Consider the following 22,587-nt stretch of genomic DNA (forward strand, 5'->3'; position numbering starts at 1 on the left):
GCACTAATGCTCTGGGAGGGGAGGGGAGGGGAAAGGACAGGCAGCCGTGGCCAGATGGAGCTCTGTTTTGAAGCAGCTAACTGCTGCTGAGAGCAGGACACACTGTCGACTGGTGTGTATCAACCAGAGGAGAACAAGACATCACACCCAGTTGGGGCTGCGATGGGTCAACGAACTGCTGCTGCTGTGTGTTTGTGATGTAGTCGTGTTTTGGTGTGGAGGCGCTCTCTGCAGCTTCAAGGTCGACAACCCTTTAGGAAACTTCATGGATTTCTTGTTGTAGCACGTAAAGGAGTCGGTAAACTTGTATTATGGAAGGCCGGACCAGCAAGAAGACGATTGAGAAAGCGGTTGTCCCAGCCTGATTCTGTGACAGAAGCAGAGGGAATGGGCCCAGCCTCGCTGCAGGAGGAGAGGGACCTGGCCAAAGAGTCTGCAGAGATGGAGTGCTACCGCTGCCTTCTGCAGGCCGGCTCCCAGCTGGAGAGCACCCTGCAGCGTAAGTTATCGATGCTGACAGACCTTATGAATTATATCATGCTTTTCAGTACAATCCTTTATGAATTTCATCCTCTTCTTCACAATTTAACAAAAAGAGACGCACTGCAACACATCTCCACTTACTTTAACCCCAAGTTCCGACAGACGGTAACTGGAGATGTGCAGCTTCACTATTATTGATGTACTAGTTCCTGTAGCTTTGCTTCAGCGGTGGACCAGCGCAGGGATTATGTGAGCTATTTTCAGCCACCCCAGATGGATGCATTTTCAATCTATAGGAAAGATTTGTAGCCGGAATCAGTATATTGTAGATCACTGTTGCAGAGATTAATGCGCCCTGTAGTTTTCATCAAATATTCATAAAAGTAGGTATGACCAAGTTGATATTTATTGTTGGGGCACAAGACTGTTGAGATTTACATTGAAAAATGAAGGATATACTGAAAAAGTGCATGTTGGCTGATTCACTTTTTGAGATTTTCTGCTTGTTGAATCTGGCCTGGATTTGAAAATGGCTTTCTGAGAGTAATACTCTAACATTTTCCACTCATTATTCACCCTAATCTTCTTACAGAGTGTGTGTAGAACAGTTTCACATTGTCACAAATCATCAAACAAATTTGGACTATCAAAGGTAAACAGAGTGAATACATGATACAGTCTTTACTCTGGCAAAATAAGCTATCCAAACCAAAATCTGCCTTAGAATTAACCTCCTCCTGAAATCAATTAATTGTTTTTTTATTGGCAACAATCTCAATCGAGATTAATTGACTTGCTGATTAACCTAAGTGGGCATTTTACTGAAGGATTTTTTTGTTGAGAGGATAATTTAAGATTAAATTGGTTAAAGCAAGTCTTCCTGGTTAAGAAGCAACAAATTATGCCAAACACATTAACATCAATGTTTGACTGTTCATGTTATCTCCTGATTCTAAAATCATGTTAGTTTTCTCATCAATGCACTGAGCATCTTCCAAACAGTCTTGGTGATCACAAAGATATTTTTTCTTGAGACAGGGTTTTGTTTTATTTTTAGTTAGCAGCACCTTGAAACTTTTCCCATTTTTGCTCAGTATCTTTTGATACATCATTAATGTTGATGTTGCTGCAAGCCTCATTTGCCTTAAATGTTTTAAACATTTTTCTAGGTTCTTTGTGGCTTCATGGATGAGTTGTCAACACTTTCTTCTATTAGTTTTAGTCAGCTGGCCATTTCTTGGAAGGTTCCTGTTCCATGTTTTCTCCATTTGTGGATAATGGCTCTGACTTGGTTTGCTGGAAATCAGAAATTAGAAAACACAAGAGCAAAATGGAAAATCCATTTACAGTAGATGGAACACACTGCTTGTAATAATGCAGGCATTGCTCTAAGAACGACTTAAATGACACTACTATAGAGACAATATCCTTAAAAACTGCAGGAAAATTATTTTACTGCAGTGGTTTCAAACTCCAGTCCTGAACTTTTTGTTAAGCACACCTGCCTCATATGTTAGCTCATTTAGACCTCAGTAGATGCTAGTAAGCAGTTTTATTATTTAATTCAAGCATGTTGGAGAGGGCCCACATCTAAAAGTTCAAGTTTGAGACCACTGTTTTATTGGATGCAGGACCATAAAAGAGAACATTTAAAGCATCGTCTCCACTTCATTTGCTGTTCTGTACAGTTTCTTCTTCTGGCTTTTCTGATCTAAAACCAATCTAGCTTTCATGTATCCCAGTGGATGTTTTTTTTTCCTCCACTCTGGTTCCTACCAGAATCCTGCCACCAACCAATCTAATCCCTTAAGCATTTAAAGCTTAATTTAGCAAAAACCTCATGACCTAAAATCAGTATGAGGCTCGGCCTCAGCGTTTTATGAAAGTGTTTGTGTGTGAGAGTGTGCTTCTTAGCCTGCCATGGATTAAGAGGTTCTGCTTTTTTGGTGTCTGTGAAATCAGAGCAGATGCAGCATTTATGGGTTTGTGCTCTCTACATTCAACCAGACCCTCTTCACTACACTGGATCTTCTTTTCCAATGTTTGGAAACAGGAGCACACAAAATGAAAATGGTCGCTCTCTCTTATTTTCTTCACTTATAATTTTACTTAATTTTTAAATATATGTTATGGATAAAAAGTGGAGTTATATAATGTAGAGTGCTTTTTACAGGTGCAGCATGTGATGAAGTAAATGTAGATGTTATCATTGTTTGGACAACAGAGATAAGCTTTCTGCCCTTAGCTTTGTAAGCACACTGAAGGGATTGGTCTGAAGTAAATCACTGTTTCCATTCACATTTTCTTTTTTCTATCTATGTAAGAACAGAAGAGCAAGCAGAGCTTTGGACACTGTGTCCTACAGCGTGCTGCATGCCGGCTAAAGAGGTCATGTTCAAACATTTCCAATGTGAAAAAAGCACGCCCAGGTTTGTTTTTAATAAAACGGAAAAGTTTTGATATTCTTTTAATTTTTTAATACACAAAGACATGCATACAAGTGCAGCTTAAAAAATCTGAATATCCCAAAAAAGTTCAATACTTTTAATCACTCATTTCAGAAAGTGAAAGTTGTACATTATAAAGATATATAGTGAAAGCCTTTCTTTCAAGTAATTGTGATTATTGCAGCCTACAGTAGGGCTGGACCATAAATCAGTAGCAATATACAGTAGATAACAATACACAGGTTATCAATAGGTAATACACCTGATAGAATATTCCATCATTTCACTGAACTACGCAGCATTCTGGTTGATGTAGGCACATGAAAGACTTCAGCCGCTAAACCTGTAATGGCCAGCTAAGAAGGTTTGTGGCATCAATTAATTCACTTCCTGTTTGGTTACCTAGCAACAACCTGTTAACCTGGTGTAGCAACAGTGTAGGGTTTTGCCACCATGCCTCGTAGCTGCTTAAAAATGAAATACAATGAGATGGAAAGCTGTGGATAAAACAGGAACGGTCACACCACCAGTTTGGTATTATGTCAGATATTTAAAACAAATAAATAATTATCGATATGAACTGATATGAAATGCTATTGTATGTTTTTCAGAAATATTGTTCAGCCCTAGTTTAAGGATTATTACTCTACTTACTGGTGGTTACCATACGACCTCTGACTGCTCTTCTCATCTGAACTGGTCATGCTTTATTTTATTTAGGGTTGTCTGAATAAAGGGGGAGAGGGGGGAAATGGAGCTATGCAGCAGAAATCACATCCCAGATTTCTATTATTAAAGAAAGTAAACAATGCATTTTTTTTTCTTCTTGCTAATATGCACTACTTTGAATTTATCGGTGGCACGAAATACGCAAAAATATTTTGTTCTTGTAACATGATAAAATGTGAAAAAGTATTATGAATACTTTTGAATAAGCATTATGAAAGGCACACTACATAGATAGGTTGCTATAGCGAAAGCATGCAAGATCGCTGAAGTAGCACGAAGCAATCAATCATTAAAGGACCTGCTAGTATTTCAGGGTCAAGAACGAGGGTGGCGTTTCCAAAAAAACTACAAAGTTTATTAACAGCACTGCGGTTTGCTGCATAGAGCTTCCTTCATTTGATAGACACTGGAGCTCTGCACTTTTTAGGCTGACTTAATTAGACTGACTTCCCTCTTAAGGTCAGGAAAATGTGCTTACAAAGTTTCTATTTATCCATTCCAGTTTATGCAAAAACTTAACCCTGCACTTGTGGTGTTAGATATCACCCTACAGCATAGATTGAATTAATAATAATCTTTAACATTTATGTGTGTTTAAAATCTTTCCCCATTCTGCTGTTGTCTTCCAGGGTTGGATATTAATGATCACACAGCTCAAGTGTGACAGTAACTTTATCTTGGATGTGTGTGTCTGCACAGCATCCAGTTCTGCTGCTTTGGTCTGTCTTTGCGCAGCTTCTCTCTGTTACTGACACACATGAAATATTCAGCAGCTACTAGTGGAGCTTATTACTTGCACAGGATTACTGCAGTTGCCTCATGGAAAATTACACCTAGTTTGCTCCTATAATCGCTCTCCAGCCTTCCCTCGTCTTTTTTCGCCTATTTCTGCTCCTCTGCACTGATTAATTTTTTATGAGGAAATGATGAAATTTGAGAGAATCGTTGGGTTCTGATCTGCTGCAGATGAAGGCAATATTTTATAAGACTCAAATAAACCAATACATCCATACTGTGTAATGCAGTCTTTGCTGCATTTCTCTTTATTTTGAGGATCAACCAGGATCTGCATTAGAAGAGCTGGAAGCGGAACTTTAACCTTTGCTAACAGTGACATGACAGTATTGTGCATCTGCTCTCTATCAGACTGAGCACTGCAGTGTGCAGACAATAGCCTGGTATAAACTACAACGACTATCTCTCCACTACTGAGAGGAACATCATCTGAATTAAGATGGCCAAATAAATGCTGCTTTATCCTAGAATATGTTGCTGTACAATGAATAAATTCTCTTAATGCAGGCAGGGACCGGAGATCTTAAATGTGTACACAACCCTGGTAATTGTGATGTAAAGGAACTGACGACATGTTAAACAATTTATCAACTTTTTCTGCCTTCAGAGTGATATACATTCTGCATAATTAAACTGAAAAACACATTTATGGGGGTGAAGTAAAAAAAATATGAGGTTAGATAAATGTGCACACCTTTAATGTCAGATCCTGAGAAATCAGTCCTTGATTCAGTTTTAGCATTCAGCTGTCAGATGTGCTACTAGGATTTTTGTTACATTATTTGCCCTCTTGAAGTTGTAGTTTAGAGAAACTCTTAAAAATAAATAAAATATCTTGCAGTTCCAAGTGCACATGACTTCATGAGAAAAAATGAGACTGATTTAAACATCATATCCTGTATAAACAAAGTATTTATATTATATTTTCAGTGGGGAAGTTTCAGTGGGCAGCACTTGTGTTTTTGAGAAATAGTAATCTGAATTAGAATCAGTTTTATTCACCAAGTTTAACCTTGACTGACTGGCAAAATGTCAAAAAGACATGCATTTCCATTTCATCACTGGAACTGTGAAGCTTTAAAGATGGGAATTGAAGCTGCATTTTTAGCATCAACAAGGTTTGGTTTTCTGGAAACTTGGCTCAAAAAATGAGTCAAAGAGAAGCCAACAAAATTTATTGTGAGAAATCTGCAGAAGCAATAATTCAAAACCACTTTGAAAAATTACAAGAGCTCTGACTCATTGGAAGTAAAGTATAAAAAAAATTGTGTTGGTTTAAAACTTTTTTATTTAATTAAATACTGAGTGGCTTAAGGAACACTTAAATTAATTCATAAATATTCCCAGTTAGTATCACTGTGGTGCATCTCAAGTCTCTCTCTACTTGTGTCATGCTGTAGAGGTGACTGTCCCTTTGAGTATGAAGGAAGTGGGAGGATATATAGAGAAACAAGTTGCATATCTGTCAGGTAAGTTCTTCTTCGTGATTCAGTTACCTGTGCCACATATTGTATGTGTTATAAAAAGTGATGCTCATGCTTTTGTTTTTCTCCAGGAGGGCGCGGGGAAGACTCAAGCGTCATCATCACCCTCCCAGAATGCTCAGCGTTCAGTGACATTCCAGAGGAAGCTTTAGCCAAAGTCTTTACCTACCTCACCCTCATCCCTCGGTGCGTCCTCCATCGTTTAGCTGCTCTTCCTCCCTGACTCTCTTCCTCTTTCTGCACTGCACCAAATCCTTGTATTCTGAGCACAGCAGGCGCTGCTGATCTGTAGCTCAGAGTCAAATGTCCTATTGATGCCCTTTTTGTCATAACCTCGTCTCTGTGGAGATTAGGGAAGACTGTAAGGTCAGAGGCTTATTATCCTCTCAAATGTTCTATTCAAAGACTGTAATCCATTTAGATGAAGAACACTTAATATGATATTACATAAAATAGTTTTATTTGAATTCATGTTTTTGGTTCTATAATAAGCCATAAATGTAATAACTGAAACTAATAACAAGGGTGCATATTTTTGTTTGTAGAACAAGACAACCAGGAGTGAAATTTATCATCATTTTAGACCGAAGACTGGATACATGGGCCTCTATCAAAACCGCTTTAGCCAGGATAGCAGTAAGTTCTCTCTTTCTTTCACTCTTTCTCTTTGTTTGTTTATTTGTTTCTTTCTCTTTTTTCCTTTCTTCGTTTTTGTTCATTTGTTTCTTTTGCTCTTTTCCTTTCTTCGTTTTTGCTTTTTTTCTTCCTTCTCTTCTTCTTACACGCTGTGTCTTTCTCTTGTTGTCTGCTTTAACAGGTTCAATATTTGATAGAAATTCACTGTGCAGTGGTGTATTGTTTTTTAAAAATGAACCCAGGAAAATGTGAGTCTGGAAGAGGTTTGAACTTAAACCGAACCCTGTATTGAGGAGTTGCTATCCATGGTCCTGACGCAGATCTTTGTCAGGTCAAGTCTTCCTCCTCTCATTTTACTGCATATTAATGTTAAAATTGCTTGATTTGGGCGAAGCATTGTTTTCATGGGGATCCTGTTCATGCCGTCTGTTGGGAGAGTCCCCTTTGCGTATCGCTGCAAACGCATGAATAAGCAAAAACTGTGCGATGACGCGGGAAGCTCAGGCGGGGAGAAAGGATGAGGAGGAAGCCGGGCGGGCGGAGGAAATGTTGCAGAGATGCGCTGCCGCCCTCCATCGCAGAAGCACAGGGCGGCAGCAGAGCTCCGGCTGTTGCCAGGCGGTCAAGAAAAGGAGCCGCACATCTTACCTTGGCACCGAATTTCCCGCGGTTAACCGGGAAATTATATTGTCTAGAGATGGCTTCCGACACCATGACCGATTGCTTTTTTCACCGAGGGATGCCAAAGATCCGGAGGAGCCCGGTAACGAGCGCCTTCTGTATTCTGGTTCTAGGTGTTAAGAGTTTGGGGTTAAGTTTTTAGACGGGCAGGGTGTATGCTGCAGCGGCGCAGACTGTAGCACTGCGGTGCAGAGGGAGCTTCTGCTTAGTCATGCAGCCGGCTGTCTGCACGTCCTGCACAAACCCGATGATAGATTACATTTTTATCTCCAAATAAGAAGATAAAAATGCGTCAGGCTAAAGGAATCTAAGAAGTTGCAACCTGCTAAAACAAAGATAAAGCGTTGCGTAATGGCCACACGTTCAAATGTAGCTGCATGAGTTAGCTTAAAAAAACCTTAAATTTCCTTTAGGCTCACTCAGTTTTCTATAGGTTCAGTATACTGTGCTGCTGTCTTCATTAGACCTCATTGTGTCTGAATGCCATCTGGGGGTCAAGCAATGACCTCAGCCAACAGAGGGTTGAAATGGTGTTTAAAAAAAGGTGGGAACTGAACTTTAAATCCAGATCAAATGCAACTGCCTAAGCAACAAAGTCTCATACATTGCAGTAAAAACAAAAGTGCACAATGGAGTACAGTGCATCTGAGACTACATCTGAGAAAGTCGATGAGAATATCAGGAGTAATGCATTCATGAAAAGAACAATGAGTTTGGTTATTGGTAACATGATGTCCACCAAAGGCAAAACTGTGTGATTATATTTGGTTCTTCTTTTCTCTCATCAAGGCCTCCTTTCCTGGGAACCTCCACCTGGTCTTGGTGCTCCGACCCACCAGCTTCTTCCACCGTACTGTAACAGATATTGGTTTCCGCTTCAGCCAGGATGACTTCATGCTCAAGATGCCAGTAAGGCAGCTACTCTTCAGTTACCAAATTTGTCTCACTTCATGACAAGGTACACCTCATTATTGTTACAAACCGGAGCGCCATAAGTCAAATGTTTTCTGGTAAACAAATTTCAGTTTCAATATTTGTTTTTATCATGCTATACCATGCTGTCTTGGGATATTTGCCAGACTTTTGGTGGTTCAAAGTGAAAAAATGTTTCATATTATCCATCGTAGTGGATAAACGGGGCATAAATCAAATTTTTGACCATAACAATATTTTTGAATAACTGAAGACTTAAAAAGTCGTGTGAAAGCAGGTCTTTTTGTGAGCTCTCAGGTTTGTCTTAATGTTTAGGTGGTGATGCTGAGTTCTGTCACAGACCTGCTGCGCTACATTGATGAAAACCAGCTGACATCAGAGTTTGGAGGCACTTTGGACTACTGTCACAGTGACTGGATTGTTTTACGGACGGTAAAAGGATTCACTAACACACTTGAGGCCAACATTAAATTATAACTATTAACTGTTTTATTAAGTCATCACAGGATTTTTTTGTCTAAGAAATTTAGAGAGAATTTAACATACTTTTGTGTTTGCTTTTCACTACAGGCTATTGAAAGTTTTGCCGTGACGGTGAAAGACATCGCTCAGATGCTGCAGGGCTTTGGCACCGAGCTGGCAGAGGCAGAGCTGCCGGACGAGGGGAAAGCCATCGAGCAACTTCTAGAGACACACACTGAAAAGTACAAAAAGCTCAAGGTAAGGCTGCATGCAAGGTGCATTTACTTACATTACCAAATCTGATCTAGACCTGCATTTTTTAATGTAAATTGGTCTTTGGAAGGATGCAATAAGGTCTGTTTCAAAGGAGGGTCGCCATCTTCTGTCCAACTTGGAAACAACTGGGAAGGATGATGATTCCCAGTGGGATGTGAAGCTGGACTGGGAGACAGTACAGAGGTAAATGGTGTCTTTAATGTTCCCTGCATCCATATAATATGTTTATTCACTACAAATCTGCTACAATGGACTGACAGTTCCTCTTTTAGGCTTCTTGCACAGCTCAGAGACATGGAGTCGGCTTTTGACGGCTTCTTTGAGAAGCATCATCTGAAACTGCATCAGTACCTTCAGCTGCTCAGATATGAGCAAAGCTTTCAGGAGGTGATGTTGTTACGTCATTTTCACTGTTAGAGCACTAGAGGGAAATCTGTGTACATTTGATAAAAATATGCAAAAAACCCCCTAATTCTGTGAAGTATGCAAAACAATAAAAAAGGGAAATTATATCTTAAGTTGACTTTTATTGCAGGTCTTTAGGTCTTTGCAAATCAGAAATTGGCCAAATGTCTTACAAACAGAAAGACAGAAATATATATATTTTTTTCTGTACCAGTCATTTCTGAAGTTTTAAGCAGGCAGTAGTAGCAGACGTGCTTTAAGATACATGTTAAAACCAGGGTTTTAACACTAATGTTTAATGTTTGCATGTCTGATTTATCTGTTTGTATAGATGGAATTGTGTCTTGAACACATCATGCATCAGGAGAGAGAATTGTCCATAAATGTGAACACTCTGGCTCAAACAGAGCAGCTTCTGAAAAGACTCAACGACCTGGAAGCTAATGCACAGGTCAGTATTTCTCCAGTTACAATGTTAAAGTCTGATTTCCAGTTTCTTATTCCATGTATTTAATGTGTTTTTGTCACCAAACAAATACAGATTATTTTGATTTTATATCTTAATATGTCATATCATCAAGTACTGCATTTTTACTTCACTTGATTCTATAAGTTATCTAGTTTTAGGATTAAATTAAGAACATTTGTTCTTAAAAAGGAGTTGAATTTATTTTCTTATTTGGCCTGTAAGGTTAGGTGAAGCTGCATTTCCTGGTGGATTTGCAGTTGTTTCATAATCTTCACTTGGTGAAATGTCCAAAGCTTAGAATATTATTTTTTAGACTTTTCCACACTTTTACACTTTCCCTGTCTGCTGTGCTCTTTATTCGTCATGATCTCCACATCATGATGCTGCCGTCACAGATAGCGTAATTTGATGTTCAGTTTAACTTCCTACCATGCAAATTTGCTTTGTGTCGTCTACAAAGTTGGTATTTGATTGGGCCGCATTTTACTTTGGAGTTTCAGAGAAAAGGAGGTCGAATGCAAACACGTCACACTCTTCAGATTTCTATATGTAAAAGAACTTTTTGCACCACTTTCATTTGGTCTATGAAATAAAATCTGGATAAAATATATATTTTCCTTTTGCCTCTACCAGGAAGTGATGTCTCGAGCCCAGATCATCATCCTCCACGGACACCAGCTGTCGGCGGGTCACCATTACGCCATGGGGCTCATCATGCAGCGCTGCAATGAGCTCCGCCACCACTGTGATACACTCTCTGCTGCGCTGAAGTCCAAGCACTCTTTTCTGATGCAAACACACCAACTGCTGCTTTGTCTTGGGCAGGTATTAAAACACACACCTTTTACTTTTTAAACATATAAAGACGTGCAGAAATTGCAAAGTATCTTTCTGCTCTTTGCCTCCAGGCCCAGACTTGGTGTGATGATGGAGCGTATTTGTTAGCAAACCAATTAGTAGACAAATCCCAGTCCAAGGAAGGCGCCCAGATGTCTCTCAGGGAAATTGAGAAGTTCCTGGAGGGGGCGCCGTCTATGTTGAGCTCGGGTCATGATATTCTGGCTATTGAATATGAGGCTGTCATCACGCCTCAGCTACAGGTTAGCTACAAGTCATTATCTAAAAAGCCTAATCACCATTTTCTCCTCTTCAGCTTTGCTTTCTTTTGTCTCCTTGTCAGACTCAGATTGGGAATGTTTTTGAAAAGCATGCAGCAGTACAGCAGATGATCCAGAACCGACAAGCTTCTTTAAGGAAGCTGGCTGACAAACATGTGCGACCAATCCAGCTGGTGGCCCCCAGACCAGAGAACCAACCTCGCTCCAAGTCACCGCTCTTCTCCCCTAAACACGGTATTCAAATTAGACCAGGTTTTACTAGAAAACACACAGAGACATAACATAAAACTGATCCTCACTGGCAGACTGGCAGACTGGCAACTTGTGCATGTGACTCTTGTAACCTCCTTGATGTTTTCTTAGATTCGACATAGTGTCCAATCCAACTCCTATCACAGTGACAGCAGTTTTTCTCCCATGGTTAGATTATCACATCACAGGTCCTCTCCACGGTCTGCCTGAATGGCCTTGGGGGTTTGCACTGCCACCCCTACAAAATGAGCTAGAAAAAGAACAGATGTTGTCATCAGTCAGTCCAGAGGGAAACAAGTGGCTGCTCAATAGCTTCCATGCTACCTTTAATTGTTCATGTACTCAAATAACTTTTTGTCTCATCCTGTGCCTCTAGAGAGGCTGAACAAAACAAACATACAGTAGAGCCAAAAGTTAGCAATTACCTTTTATTGCAAGAACATCTTCAGATATTTTCATTTTTGGGGAAGATATACTGTTGATCTCTTTCTTTTTTACCAGCTCGGGAATCCATTTGAGTCCGCTGCATTCACACTTAGTGTCTTATGTTCTGAACTTGGGGTTTTAAATAGGTTCTCAGTTTGACTCCTATTAACACAGTTATTAAACTAATGAGTCATCATTGTGGGTTTTACAGGTGATGGCTTGAAGTTCACATTTGACATTTCACTTCCTGGCAAGAAATCATCCCGGAAAAGTCCAAATCCCAGAAAAGTGAGAAAACTTTGTTTCTTCATTTTTACTCCTGCTTAATTGTATATTAAATGTCAATTTAATTGGGGCCTGCCCATAGCAATGCATAGGGATGTAATCCCTATGCATTGCATGGCAGGCACCTATTGTTCTACACCTCAAAATAACTGCCGCTTCCTACTACCGTTAATGCGGCTCGTACCGCTGCATGCCCCCTCACAATATATATATCAAAACGTGAGGCTCAATCCCGTGAGGGGAGCTATTACTTTTGTTGGCATTTCGAGTAACTGTGGCGACATAATTAACAAAAAATGAGCCAAATTTAACTCAAAACAAAAGTCTAACTGACACAAAACAGTGTCAGTTAGACTCAAAATAGACATAGAATTTAGTCTGCCTCTCTGAACTGCTCTTTAGAACTACAATGACTGAAGGTTAGAACTACAACATGGCGGACACTGAGTGCCTACAAAAGAGGTCTGAGCTGAATGTCAGAACTACAACATGGTGGAACTGTCAGTTACTACAGAGGAGGACTGAGCTGGCCTTTAGAACTACTTGTGTTTTGGGCTTTTTATAACTGATTTTACCCAACCATTGTTACACATGATATTAGTTTAGCTCTTTGAAAGGAAGCATACTGAAAATTTCAAAATAAAAGCCTTGAATATTTTTACATCAGATAATTGCTCTTTTTGGCTTTATGTGACTTTTTTATCCAAAGCACTGTTACACATGGGATTAGTGTGGCAATTTAAAATTAAGCTTAACAAAAATTTCAAAATAAAAGCCTTGACAATTTTTACATCAGATAATTGCTCTTTTGAGCATTATATAACTGATTTAACCCAGCAATTGTTACACATGGGATTAGTTTGGCACTTTGAAATGAAGCTTAACAAAAATTTCAAAATAAAAGCCTTGAGAAATTTTACATTACGTAATTGCTCTTGAGCATTATATAACTGAGTTAACCCAATGACTATTAGACATGGGATTAGTTTGGACCTTTGAAATTAAGCTTAACAAAAATTTCAAAATCAAAGCCTCAACATGCCCCTGCGGTTAGTGCACCGCCGCAGGCGGTGCAATAATATTATCCTGCATTATCTTTTTCTCTGAGGTTAGGGAACTGCCTTGCGCAGCAAGGCAGTTCATTAGCATTAGCATTTTAGCTTTAATAAGCTATTAGCTATTTATTTTACTTTTTAGCCATGTTTAGTATACTGAATGGAGTAAGTCCATTATAGAAAACATCCTAGTGATGTCCCACATGCTACTGACAGCAATCACGCTAACATTAGCATTTTTGCTAATTTTAGCTGATACACTTACTTTATCATACTGAATGGTGCAAGTCCATGTTAGTAACCATTCTTGTCAATCTCCACATGCTATTGATTACGTTGCAGCTTTCTTTAGCATTGATGCTAATTTCTAGCATCAGAACGCTGGATCCAAACCGACGGGCACACTTTGGCAGGCCCCGGTTAAATTTCTTCAGGAATTTTCTAGTCTAATGATTAGTCCTTATGATATTTTCCTTAAAAGGATAGTTCAGGAGTTGTGAGGTGAGATTTTGTTAAAGGGTATTAACAGTTAATGTCTTACCTGCAGTAGATAAGATCTCCTGTTATCTTCTTTTATGTTAAATTCAGATTAAATCCAGACCCAGAGGCTGAAGCCAACATCTAGTCCAACAGGGGCCTTGGCTTAAAGTGGACTTTTACTGAATTAAAACAACTTCAAACTCAAAAATATGACAGCAATTCATCTAAATGGCATTTTACATTATTTTTAAACAGGGATTTTCAACTCCAGTCCTCGAGTCCCATTGTCCTGCACATTTTAGTTGCATTCCTGCTCCAAAACACCTGAATGATGAGAGTAGGCCTTTGCAGAACATGCTGACATGATAAGGAGGTAATTCAGCTATTTGATTTCCCTCCTTGGCATATCAGCAGGGTTTTCTGGTTTAAATTAACATATGGTAGTTATTGACAGAAGCTGGTGAGACGATGTGCGAGTAAAAGCCACAAATGTTTTTCATAAAAAAACCCAAAAAACTTGCCAGTGGAAATGTGACAACAGTTTAAAGGATTGGAAGTCAAACCACTGTGACACTGCTGAGATTAAAGTTGTTTTATTTGAAGATCTTTTTGATCCCTTGCAGACTAACAATTAGTTTTAGCCTCCTGCTCCAACTAATCTGAATTTATACTAAAAAAAGATTCCACTGCAAGAATGATGTTAACTGCCTGTAAAGTTTGAACCTCACTCCAAAAGTCCAGCTATTCCTTTAATATCAGACAGTAAATTCAGTGCTGACCTTTCTCCGGTCTTTTGAGATCGAGGTGATTCATGACTACCAGGAGAGTCGGAGCTGCGTCGCGTACAGTCTGGATGGAGACGACAGCCCGGATTTCTTAAAGCGGTAAGAAGGAGAAATCCTTCCGTCCATCTGTCTGTCTGTCTGTCCTCAGCACTGCTTTTGATGTTTAGTCTGTGATTCTCTTTGCTTTGTGCTAACGATGCCCTCTGGCTGTCTTTCTCTGTCTTCCTGCGTTTGTTTGTGTCTCAGACATGTAATGAGGGAACTTATAGAGACTGAGAGAATCTATGTGGAGGAGCTGCTGTCAGTGCTGCTGGTAGGAATCAGTTCAAAGAGGCTCATAGTTGGATTTTACCTCATGATATTTGTTTTTGTCACCTATATTTGTTCCCTGAACACACTTTGCTGTTCTTAAAAATTGCAGGGTTACAGAGCTGAAATGGATAACCCAGCTCTGTCGGGGCTTCTTCCGCCAATACTACGCAGTAAGAAGGACATTCTCTTTGGAAACATGCCTGAGATCTACAACTTTCACAGCAGGTGTGTTTTATTAACGAGTCCCAAAACAGAGTAACACTGGTGCTGTTGTTGGAAAGTCACAGGCTTACTGAACATCTGAACTATGTTACATTACAAAATGATTCAGCAAGGTTTTAAGACCCTACTGCACATTTTGTAAAGCTTCATGTCTTAATTAAATAGATAAATATAAAAATACAAATATCAAACCTATTATAACTAAATTGTTCATACTTGTCAGTTCCAGTGAAAAACAACAAACTTTTTTGTAAATGAAACTTTAATTTCACTTCAATCTTACTTTCTAGATTTATTAGGAGTAATTTTGCTTAGGGCTACCATCTGACTTGGAATATTAGTTAAAATTTTGAAACTTATCAAAAATAATTTTCTGCATCAGTTATTGACTTTAGCCATTGCGGCCAAAAAAAAAAGAAAAACACAATAAAAGATCAATACGTACAATATCTATTTGAAGTTGTTGTTTCAGAGTTTCTGATCTTTAATCTTCTGTTGAATATTGGTTAAGTCATGTATCTGTTAGAAATACAACACATACAAAACAATATACCCTGGGCCAGAGTGTTAAAAAATACTTATTAATAAATAAAGTACATACAATAGGACAAAATATACAAATTAAGTAAAATTACAACACTATAAAATCAGCAGAATTAAATTAACATTAACAAGACGACAATTTACTGTTCAAGCTTCATACTAACTAAAGTATCCAAGAGGTTCATTTATGACTGATATTGGTGGAGTGGAGATTTATCAATTTCTGGTATTATTCTATGTCTGAAAGCGGAGTTACAAGATATAATTCATATTTGTTTCACTTGCTTTGTCTTGAGAATAAATGTGCTCCTTTTTTAATCTTTCTGATAATTTAGCGTTTTCTTACAAGACCTTGAAGGATGTCTGGAGGCTCCTGAAACTGTTGGAGCTTGTTTTCTCCAGCGAGTGAGATTATAAATATTTATAAAAAAAATTTTTTTAATTATTTTTGGGAACTTTTATCCTTTTCTATTTAAAAATGTATTTTTTCTCAAACTTCAGAAAGAAAGCTTCCAGATGTATGAGATGTACTGTCAGAATAAGCCACGTTCTGAAGCGCTATGGAGACAATTCTCAGACTGTGCCTTTTTTCAGGTAAGTTTTTCAGTTGTAATTACTCTTTCAACTGTCCTAATGTTGTCTGGGGAAACTTTAAATATTTAAAAATTACTATAAAATGTCTGTATAAATGAAAACAAATAATAGTAAAAATAAAAAGGAATATCAAAGAAATATTTCAGAAAATATTTGAGTGGTCGTTGCACAGTGTGTGTTTAATAAATGCTAATAATTTAAATAAATGTGATTTCAATAAATGTGATTAACTCAGTAAGTTAAGACCAGAGCTGCATCTGATCATCATGTTTATCTCCCACATGAAGGAGTGTCAGAAGAAGCTGGAGCACAAACTGGGCCTGGATTCCTACCTGCTCAAACCGGTCCAGCGCCTCACAAAATACCAGCTGCTGCTCAAGGTTGGAAATTCATTAAACATACAATTTCCAATTCCAAAAAAAAAACCCATCTAATTTAAATATCTTAGTTTTAATATTTTATGTGTGTTTTATGTTTTTTTATGTGCATCTTTTCCTATATGTTTGCATGTTTATATTCTCAGGAGCTGCTGAAATACAGTCCAGATTGTGAAGGCACTTCTGAACTGCAGGGGGCGCTGACAGCCATGCTGGATCTGCTCAAATCAGTCAACGACTCCATGCATCAGATTGCCATTACAGGATACGAGGTTAAAATATTATTTTTCTTCTCTTGTCTTAATTCCGATCTTGTATTTAATTCTCAGTATTATTTACAAAAACCTGTCCTTTCTTCTCCACTTCAGGGGGAAATCTGCGAGCTGGGCCGTGTGCTGATGCAGGGCTCTTTCAGCGTGTGGATCAGCCACAAGAGAGGCTCCACACGCATGAAGGAGTTGGCTCGCTTCAAACCAATGCAGAGACACTTCTTCTTGTATGAGAGGGCTCTGCTTTTGTGTAAACGCAGAGAGGATCATGGAGACGGCAGCGAGAAGACGCCTTCCTACAGCTTCAAGCATTGTCTCAAGGTTGGTCTGTGCACTGCAGGCTGCTTTGGATTGAAGTGCTTGGCTGTGATTCACCAGTCGTGGACAAGGAGATGATGACAGAGCATTTATTTGTTCCCATCAATCATCACAATCATGAGGGAATTATTAAAAGGAGAAGCCAAACACATTTAACCTCTGAATACTGATATTTTTTTAAAACTCTCCTCCATCATAATCTAGTAATTCATGGACGATGCAACTCCTTGTGTTCACACCTCTTCAATTTGTCTTGTTACAAAAACAAACTTTATTGTATTTAATTGTGGATTTTGTGGGATTTAACACAAAGTAGCCCATAATTGTAAAGTGTAAAAAACATTTTTATGAAAAGAAACCATAGATATGCATTAAGCAATTAAGTTAAAGCTAAAGGCAGATGGCTGTATTTTATTTAGGTGGATCAGAGTAAAGGGGCTGAATGCAGATCAATGAGAAGTGTTGAAGACACAGAGAGCCTTAATGTATGGTACTTAAATAACTAGCTAACATTTACTGCATCCAAGGAAATTCACAAAATTAATGCGTAAAATTATGTTGCAGATAAATGTGTAGTCCTCCCATATACAGGTCAATCCTGGTGGAACTTCTGGATGTTGTCTTTCTAGATTTGTAAACCTGTTTAGAACATAGACTGCCACATGTTTCAGATATTGTTTTATGAAGAATCTTAAATCTATGGATTATTTTCTTTATATTTTACACTTTTCTACCACTGTGTCTGGCTCTCTCATAAAATCCTCCAAAATACATTCATTTCCCTTCACTAATAATATATACGTAGACGAAAGGAAGCAGTTTGCAGATAACTCAGATCAAAGTGGTGTCAGTCTTGGTGTCTTCAACATGGAGCCACCCTCCTGGTCACAGAGCAGGATGTCTTCCTTTGACACTTTTTTTAAAATCGGTTGATGTGCAGAGAGTCACATCTGGTGTGTTATTCTCACCAACCACAGCTCCTTGATTTATTATTGAGGATGTGGGAAGGAAGCGCCGTGTGACTGAAAGAGCAGGAGTTTCTGGGTTGAAACGGGACAGATGTGCTGTGTGGTGTAATTCTGAGGCATTGTTTGTGTTGCTCGTAATAAAACTCCTTGTGTCTGTCTTTGGGCAGATGACTGCTGTGGGGATCACAGAAAATGTCAAAGGTGATGTGAAGAAGTTTGAGATCTGGTACAGCGGCAGGGAGGAAGTTTATGTGGTTCAAGTAAGAGGTTTGATTGTATTAAATTATTGATTTTCAGGCAACATCTGCATTTTAAGCACCAAAATGTTACAAAATAATGAGAATCGTCAAATAATCAGAATATATTTGTTCATAAAATGGGAATGATTTAAAATTTTAAATCTTTCAGGCTCCCACCGTGGAGGTAAAGATGACCTGGCTCAATGAACTTCGTCGAATTTTGACCAACCAACAGAAGCTGCTTAGAGGTTTGTCAACAACGTGGTATATTAAAATATAGAATAGAGCAGAATATCCTTTATTGTCCCACAGTGGGGATATGCAGGTGTACCAGCAGCATGGTAAACGTAAATTGAAGTATGCATATCCAAACTAAGGTAAAGAATATAAAAATATGAATAAGACTTTTACTTTGACGGTTTTGCTAAAATCAGATTTTAGATGTCTTTTCATATTTTCTTAAAAATACAATGAAGTTGGCCTTTACTGTAAAGACACTAATTGATTTCCTTTGCACATACACATGTTAACAAAATGTCCAAAATGATAAGATTACAGATTTTTCTGCTGACACATTTCTTTCTTTCTTGAAATAGCATCTTTGAAGTCTTTTTTTAGAAAAAGCTCTGTGCATGTCTCCTCACAACCAGCTGCTCCTCTCCTTCTCCTAGATGAAGCATATCAACATGGCCCAGTGGCTGAACACATGCAGCTCTCTCCTTCGCTCACTGAGAGGTCAGTACCGTTGGAAGCTGTTAGTGCAGTAGGAGTGTGAATGTGGGTTGTATAAGCATAAAAATATACAACCATTTGCAAAACACAAAGGCACCGCCATGCAAGACTATTTGCTTTGTCATATGAGATCGAAGTTTCAGTGAATGTGATTTCTTTTTCATGTTACAATGGTGACTTTATGTGAACAGGCAAAGGCCCGTCTCTGTTCATGTTCACTACTGTGTAGTTGCCTATCCCCACTCCTTCAAATCCCCCCCCTGCAGGGGCATGCGACCATCCAGAGGGGCCCCCAGGGGCTGTCTGCCGGGGCTGGACTTTGTCTCTCTGTCAGCTGATGTGTTTGTGTGCCTGCGGTCCCGGAGCCCCCGTCCCCGGAGCCCCAGGCAACGGCCCCGGTCGCGGCCCCGCTGCTCCCAGCGCTACTGACCTGCCGTAACGTTCAGTGGTAAACTTTGCCTGGCTCGCCTCATCATGGCATGAGGACAGGAAACCCTTTGCTGCTGTGTTTTTGCACTACGAAACCTTTTCTGCTCCCTCTTACTTTCCTATGGCCTCCATTGGGGTTTATAACTCATTCCACCTTGCAGCATCTGTGTCTTGGCAGGTCCTTCATGGCTTTGTTGCTTTGTATCAAAAACTCCCAAATTTTGGGGGATTTTAGAACTGCTGTTTTGCATGTTATGCAAAATATGGAGTTTTAGTTTAATTTTATTAGTTTTCTGTATTATTTTATCAAGATTGGGCTCGTTTTTTTTAGGTAGGAGCTTTCCAAATTTAGGCAGGGAGACTGTTCTTCATTGCAAAACACAAAATCCTTCCAATTCGTTAATAAGACAAAACTAACTTAAAAGTAACTTTTCAGCAAAATATAGGAGCTTCTTTAAGTCCCAAACTCCTTACTTTGATGAAAATGTGCTGGTTCCACTGGTAGATTATTACACTTATAACAAGACATTTTTCCGATGTTGTAAATTAAATAATCTACCGGTATAACTAAAACTTTTTCATCGACATTAACAACTTAAAACAAGCTCCTATTTCTTGCTGAAATGTTAGTTTTATCCTATTTCAAATACACTAAGATATTTTCACTATAAACTAAATAATAATACTTGGTAAGCTTTTTTTTGTTTGTTTTTGCAGTGTTGAAGATCGATCATTTATTAACCAAGTAGTTAATAAAGAAGACAATCAATTCCTTAAATTTGGATCCTTATAAATCGAGACCAGATCTTAGCTGTTGTGAACACGTGAATCCTGAGGGATCCCCCTGTTAAAGATCTGTAAATTTTGCTTTCTGCATTGAACTGGGAGGCTTACAAATGGCTGTCTAGGCTCTGTGTAACCTGGCTGGTGCATATTTGGTTGTGGCTGCGTGAAAAACATGAGGACAGAGCTGTTATTGACAATTATCTATTATAAAGCTAACCCCTGAGGAAGACATTTATCCTGAGCATGACTGTGATCTAAAACTGTTGGTGTTTTTTTTTATTTGTTTGTATTCATAGCAAACAGCAGAGGGCGTCGGTGAGCTCAGAGGACACAGAGTCAGGGAGGAGTAGCCCAGAACCCCAGTCTCACTCCCCTAAACACCAGCCGAACCGTCGGAGTGAGTAAAATGTCTCTGCTGCAACATTCATGTTTTATAATCAAGTAGATACTTAGTAACAAAATCATAGAAATCAATTTTAGGGGAGCTGATGCCCAACATATTTGCTTTGCACACTGCTGCAGTGCTGATTTGCCCCGCCGCCATAAACTAATTTAAATATTTGACTTTTCATCCTCAGCAGTTCAAGTGTACTTTGATCTGAAGAACCAGGTACATCGAGGACTTTGTGGAAAAAAGCTATTGAGATTAGCTTTTGATTCTACATTCTTTTTAATGTCCCAGTAAGTTTTAATGTCAACATAGTTACTAAGTATCTACATGGTGCTGGTTATGGTGTACTGCAGACACAAAAGGCTTTTTGAGAAGCTATAGCAGAACGTCTGTCTCCAGGTTGGCCCGGAGCTCATCACTCGGTAGACATCTGCGAGGGTCTGGAGGAGTGGCCTGGAGATCAGGACGCCTTCCTCCCATCTGAGACGGAGGAGAAAAACATGGTCAAACTGGTAAGGGGACAAAAAAAAAGTAAATTCCTGTTTACATTGTCTTGCAAAGACATTTGCTCCCCTGATGTGATGGACAAATGCAATATAGCACATGCATGATGCATGGTTTTTAAAGATCTTTTACAATAAGCATTTTTAAAAGTCATGTGCATTTGAACCACTTTTTGCAGCAATGTATGGTATCACATCTGGAGATTTAGAGATTTTCCCATTCTTCGTTGCAAGACAATTTAGGTTCATTCAGGTTGTAAGTAGGATTAGGGTTTGGATTTTGGCTAGGCTACTCTAACATATCAACATCCTTTGCTCAGGATGTCATGCAGTAGTACAGGCATCTGCAACCTTTAAATCCTAAAGTGCCATTTCCACTCTCTGGTCAGCCAAATTAAACTTGTTTATCACCACAAAAGTCAAAATATTTCTTTGAAAAAAAGCCAACTTAGAATTTTAGATAAATATCTACTCTAGAAAATTTGCTGTCATTCTTTTAAGAACCAACATTTTATCTGTATTTTTCTGATTTAATTGAAAGATAAACATAAAATTTAGCAAAAAAAGGACAGACCTTTTTTCTTCTTCTGTGGGATGGAAAATGATGTGAAAGGCACACAGATTCCACATCATTTCAACAACAGGTTTAAACATTTTCTACTGGTACTTTTAGCGTCATTCTCTGCAGAAGTGTGATGCAAATATTGCAGGAAAAACCAACAATCATATTTCACCGTGGAGATGTGTTCAGGGGAATGTGCTTCACTTTTTCACCAAACAAAATGTCTTTATAGACCAAAAAGTGAGTTTCAAAACTGACAACCCCAGCACCTACTTCCAGATGTTTTCTTTATTTACTAAATAATTTGACAAACTATGAGTTGAAAGCTTTATTGCTTTTTTTTTAACAACAGCTTTTTTTGTAGCCACTCTTCAATAAATGCCAGATTTACTAGATAGCCCAGTCAACATCTGAACTGTGAATCTGCGCTGCACGTCCCTTTACCATGTGCCTCTTGTATATTTTAAAACCATACAATTTTCTGTTGAATTAGTTTTTTGTGTGTCACTAGCTTTTTTAAAATCTGTTTTAGACTCCAGGCAAGTACAGAGCTATGGCTGACTGTCCCCAAAACGGCCCAGGCAGCATCATCATCAAACGTGGAGATGTTATCCATCTACAATGTGAAGACAACAGGGGGCGCTGGTGAGCCTCACTGGATTGTTCAATAAACTAGGCTTAAAAAGCCTCTAAAAACAATGAAACCACGCAAAATGCACTGTATGTTCATTCATCATATTTCTCAAAACAATTCCCCCATTCATCATGGTGGTGGAAAGGCTTGTGAAAAATCTGAGTCGGCAGCAGGAGGGCTTCATAGCAGCTGCCAGCCTGCAGCTCATTATAGGAAGCAGCAGCCACGAGCGCTCTCCCAGACTGGGAGGTAAAGAAACGTTATCTTCTTTGTTGAGTCATAGTTACCGTTTTATTTTGATTTCTTCTTTACAAAACTTGTGCTTTATTCTTGCAGACCCCAGGAACCTAAAGGTGAGAAAGCTGAGCTCCCCGTAGAGAACAAAGAACAGAGGATGAATCTCATGCTGGATGATGAGCAGAGGTGGAGCAGACTGAGTCATTGTTGTCTCATAACTGAGGCTGCCAATATCTCCTTTCCTCATAGAGGCTTTTTCCTTCAGTACAC

At 38.9% G+C, this 22,587-nt stretch overlaps 1 protein-coding gene across 5 annotated transcripts; it reads left to right on the forward strand.

The window, feature by feature from the left end:
- The first annotated feature begins 45 nt into the window (after positions 1 to 45).
- On the forward strand, positions 46 to 22,529 carry mcf2 (MCF.2 cell line derived transforming sequence). 5 transcript variants are annotated; one of them, XM_014468928.2, is made up of 30 exons: positions 46 to 499; positions 5,855 to 5,923; positions 6,010 to 6,124; positions 6,484 to 6,574; positions 8,045 to 8,164; positions 8,504 to 8,620; positions 8,759 to 8,908; positions 8,994 to 9,109; positions 9,187 to 9,313; positions 9,663 to 9,782; positions 10,434 to 10,625; positions 10,709 to 10,900; positions 10,981 to 11,152; positions 11,808 to 11,884; positions 14,215 to 14,300; positions 14,448 to 14,514; positions 14,623 to 14,738; positions 15,614 to 15,683; positions 15,780 to 15,872; positions 16,160 to 16,252; positions 16,396 to 16,521; positions 16,618 to 16,839; positions 17,972 to 18,064; positions 18,213 to 18,291; positions 18,715 to 18,778; positions 20,287 to 20,387; positions 20,781 to 20,893; positions 21,979 to 22,091; positions 22,226 to 22,329; positions 22,417 to 22,529. In XM_014468928.2, exons 1-30 carry the CDS (start codon positions 388 to 390, stop codon positions 22,455 to 22,457), a joined length of 3,351 nt encoding a protein of 1,116 aa, XP_014324414.1. In that variant the 5' UTR covers positions 46 to 387; the 3' UTR covers positions 22,458 to 22,529. The 5 variants fall into 5 exon arrangements, with proteins under 5 accessions (XP_014324414.1, XP_023184418.1, XP_023184420.1 ...); XM_023328650.1 differs by having other exon boundaries at positions 9,199 to 9,313; XM_023328652.1 differs by lacking the exons at positions 22,226 to 22,329; positions 22,417 to 22,529 and adding an exon at positions 20,569 to 20,671 and having other exon boundaries at positions 21,979 to 22,067.
- Positions 22,530 to 22,587: the final 58 nt, after the last annotated feature.

The sequence above is a fragment of the Xiphophorus maculatus genome, chromosome 23 (genome assembly GCF_002775205.1).
Source record: "Xiphophorus maculatus strain JP 163 A chromosome 23, X_maculatus-5.0-male, whole genome shotgun sequence".
NCBI classification, from domain to species: domain Eukaryota; kingdom Metazoa; phylum Chordata; class Actinopteri; order Cyprinodontiformes; family Poeciliidae; genus Xiphophorus; species Xiphophorus maculatus.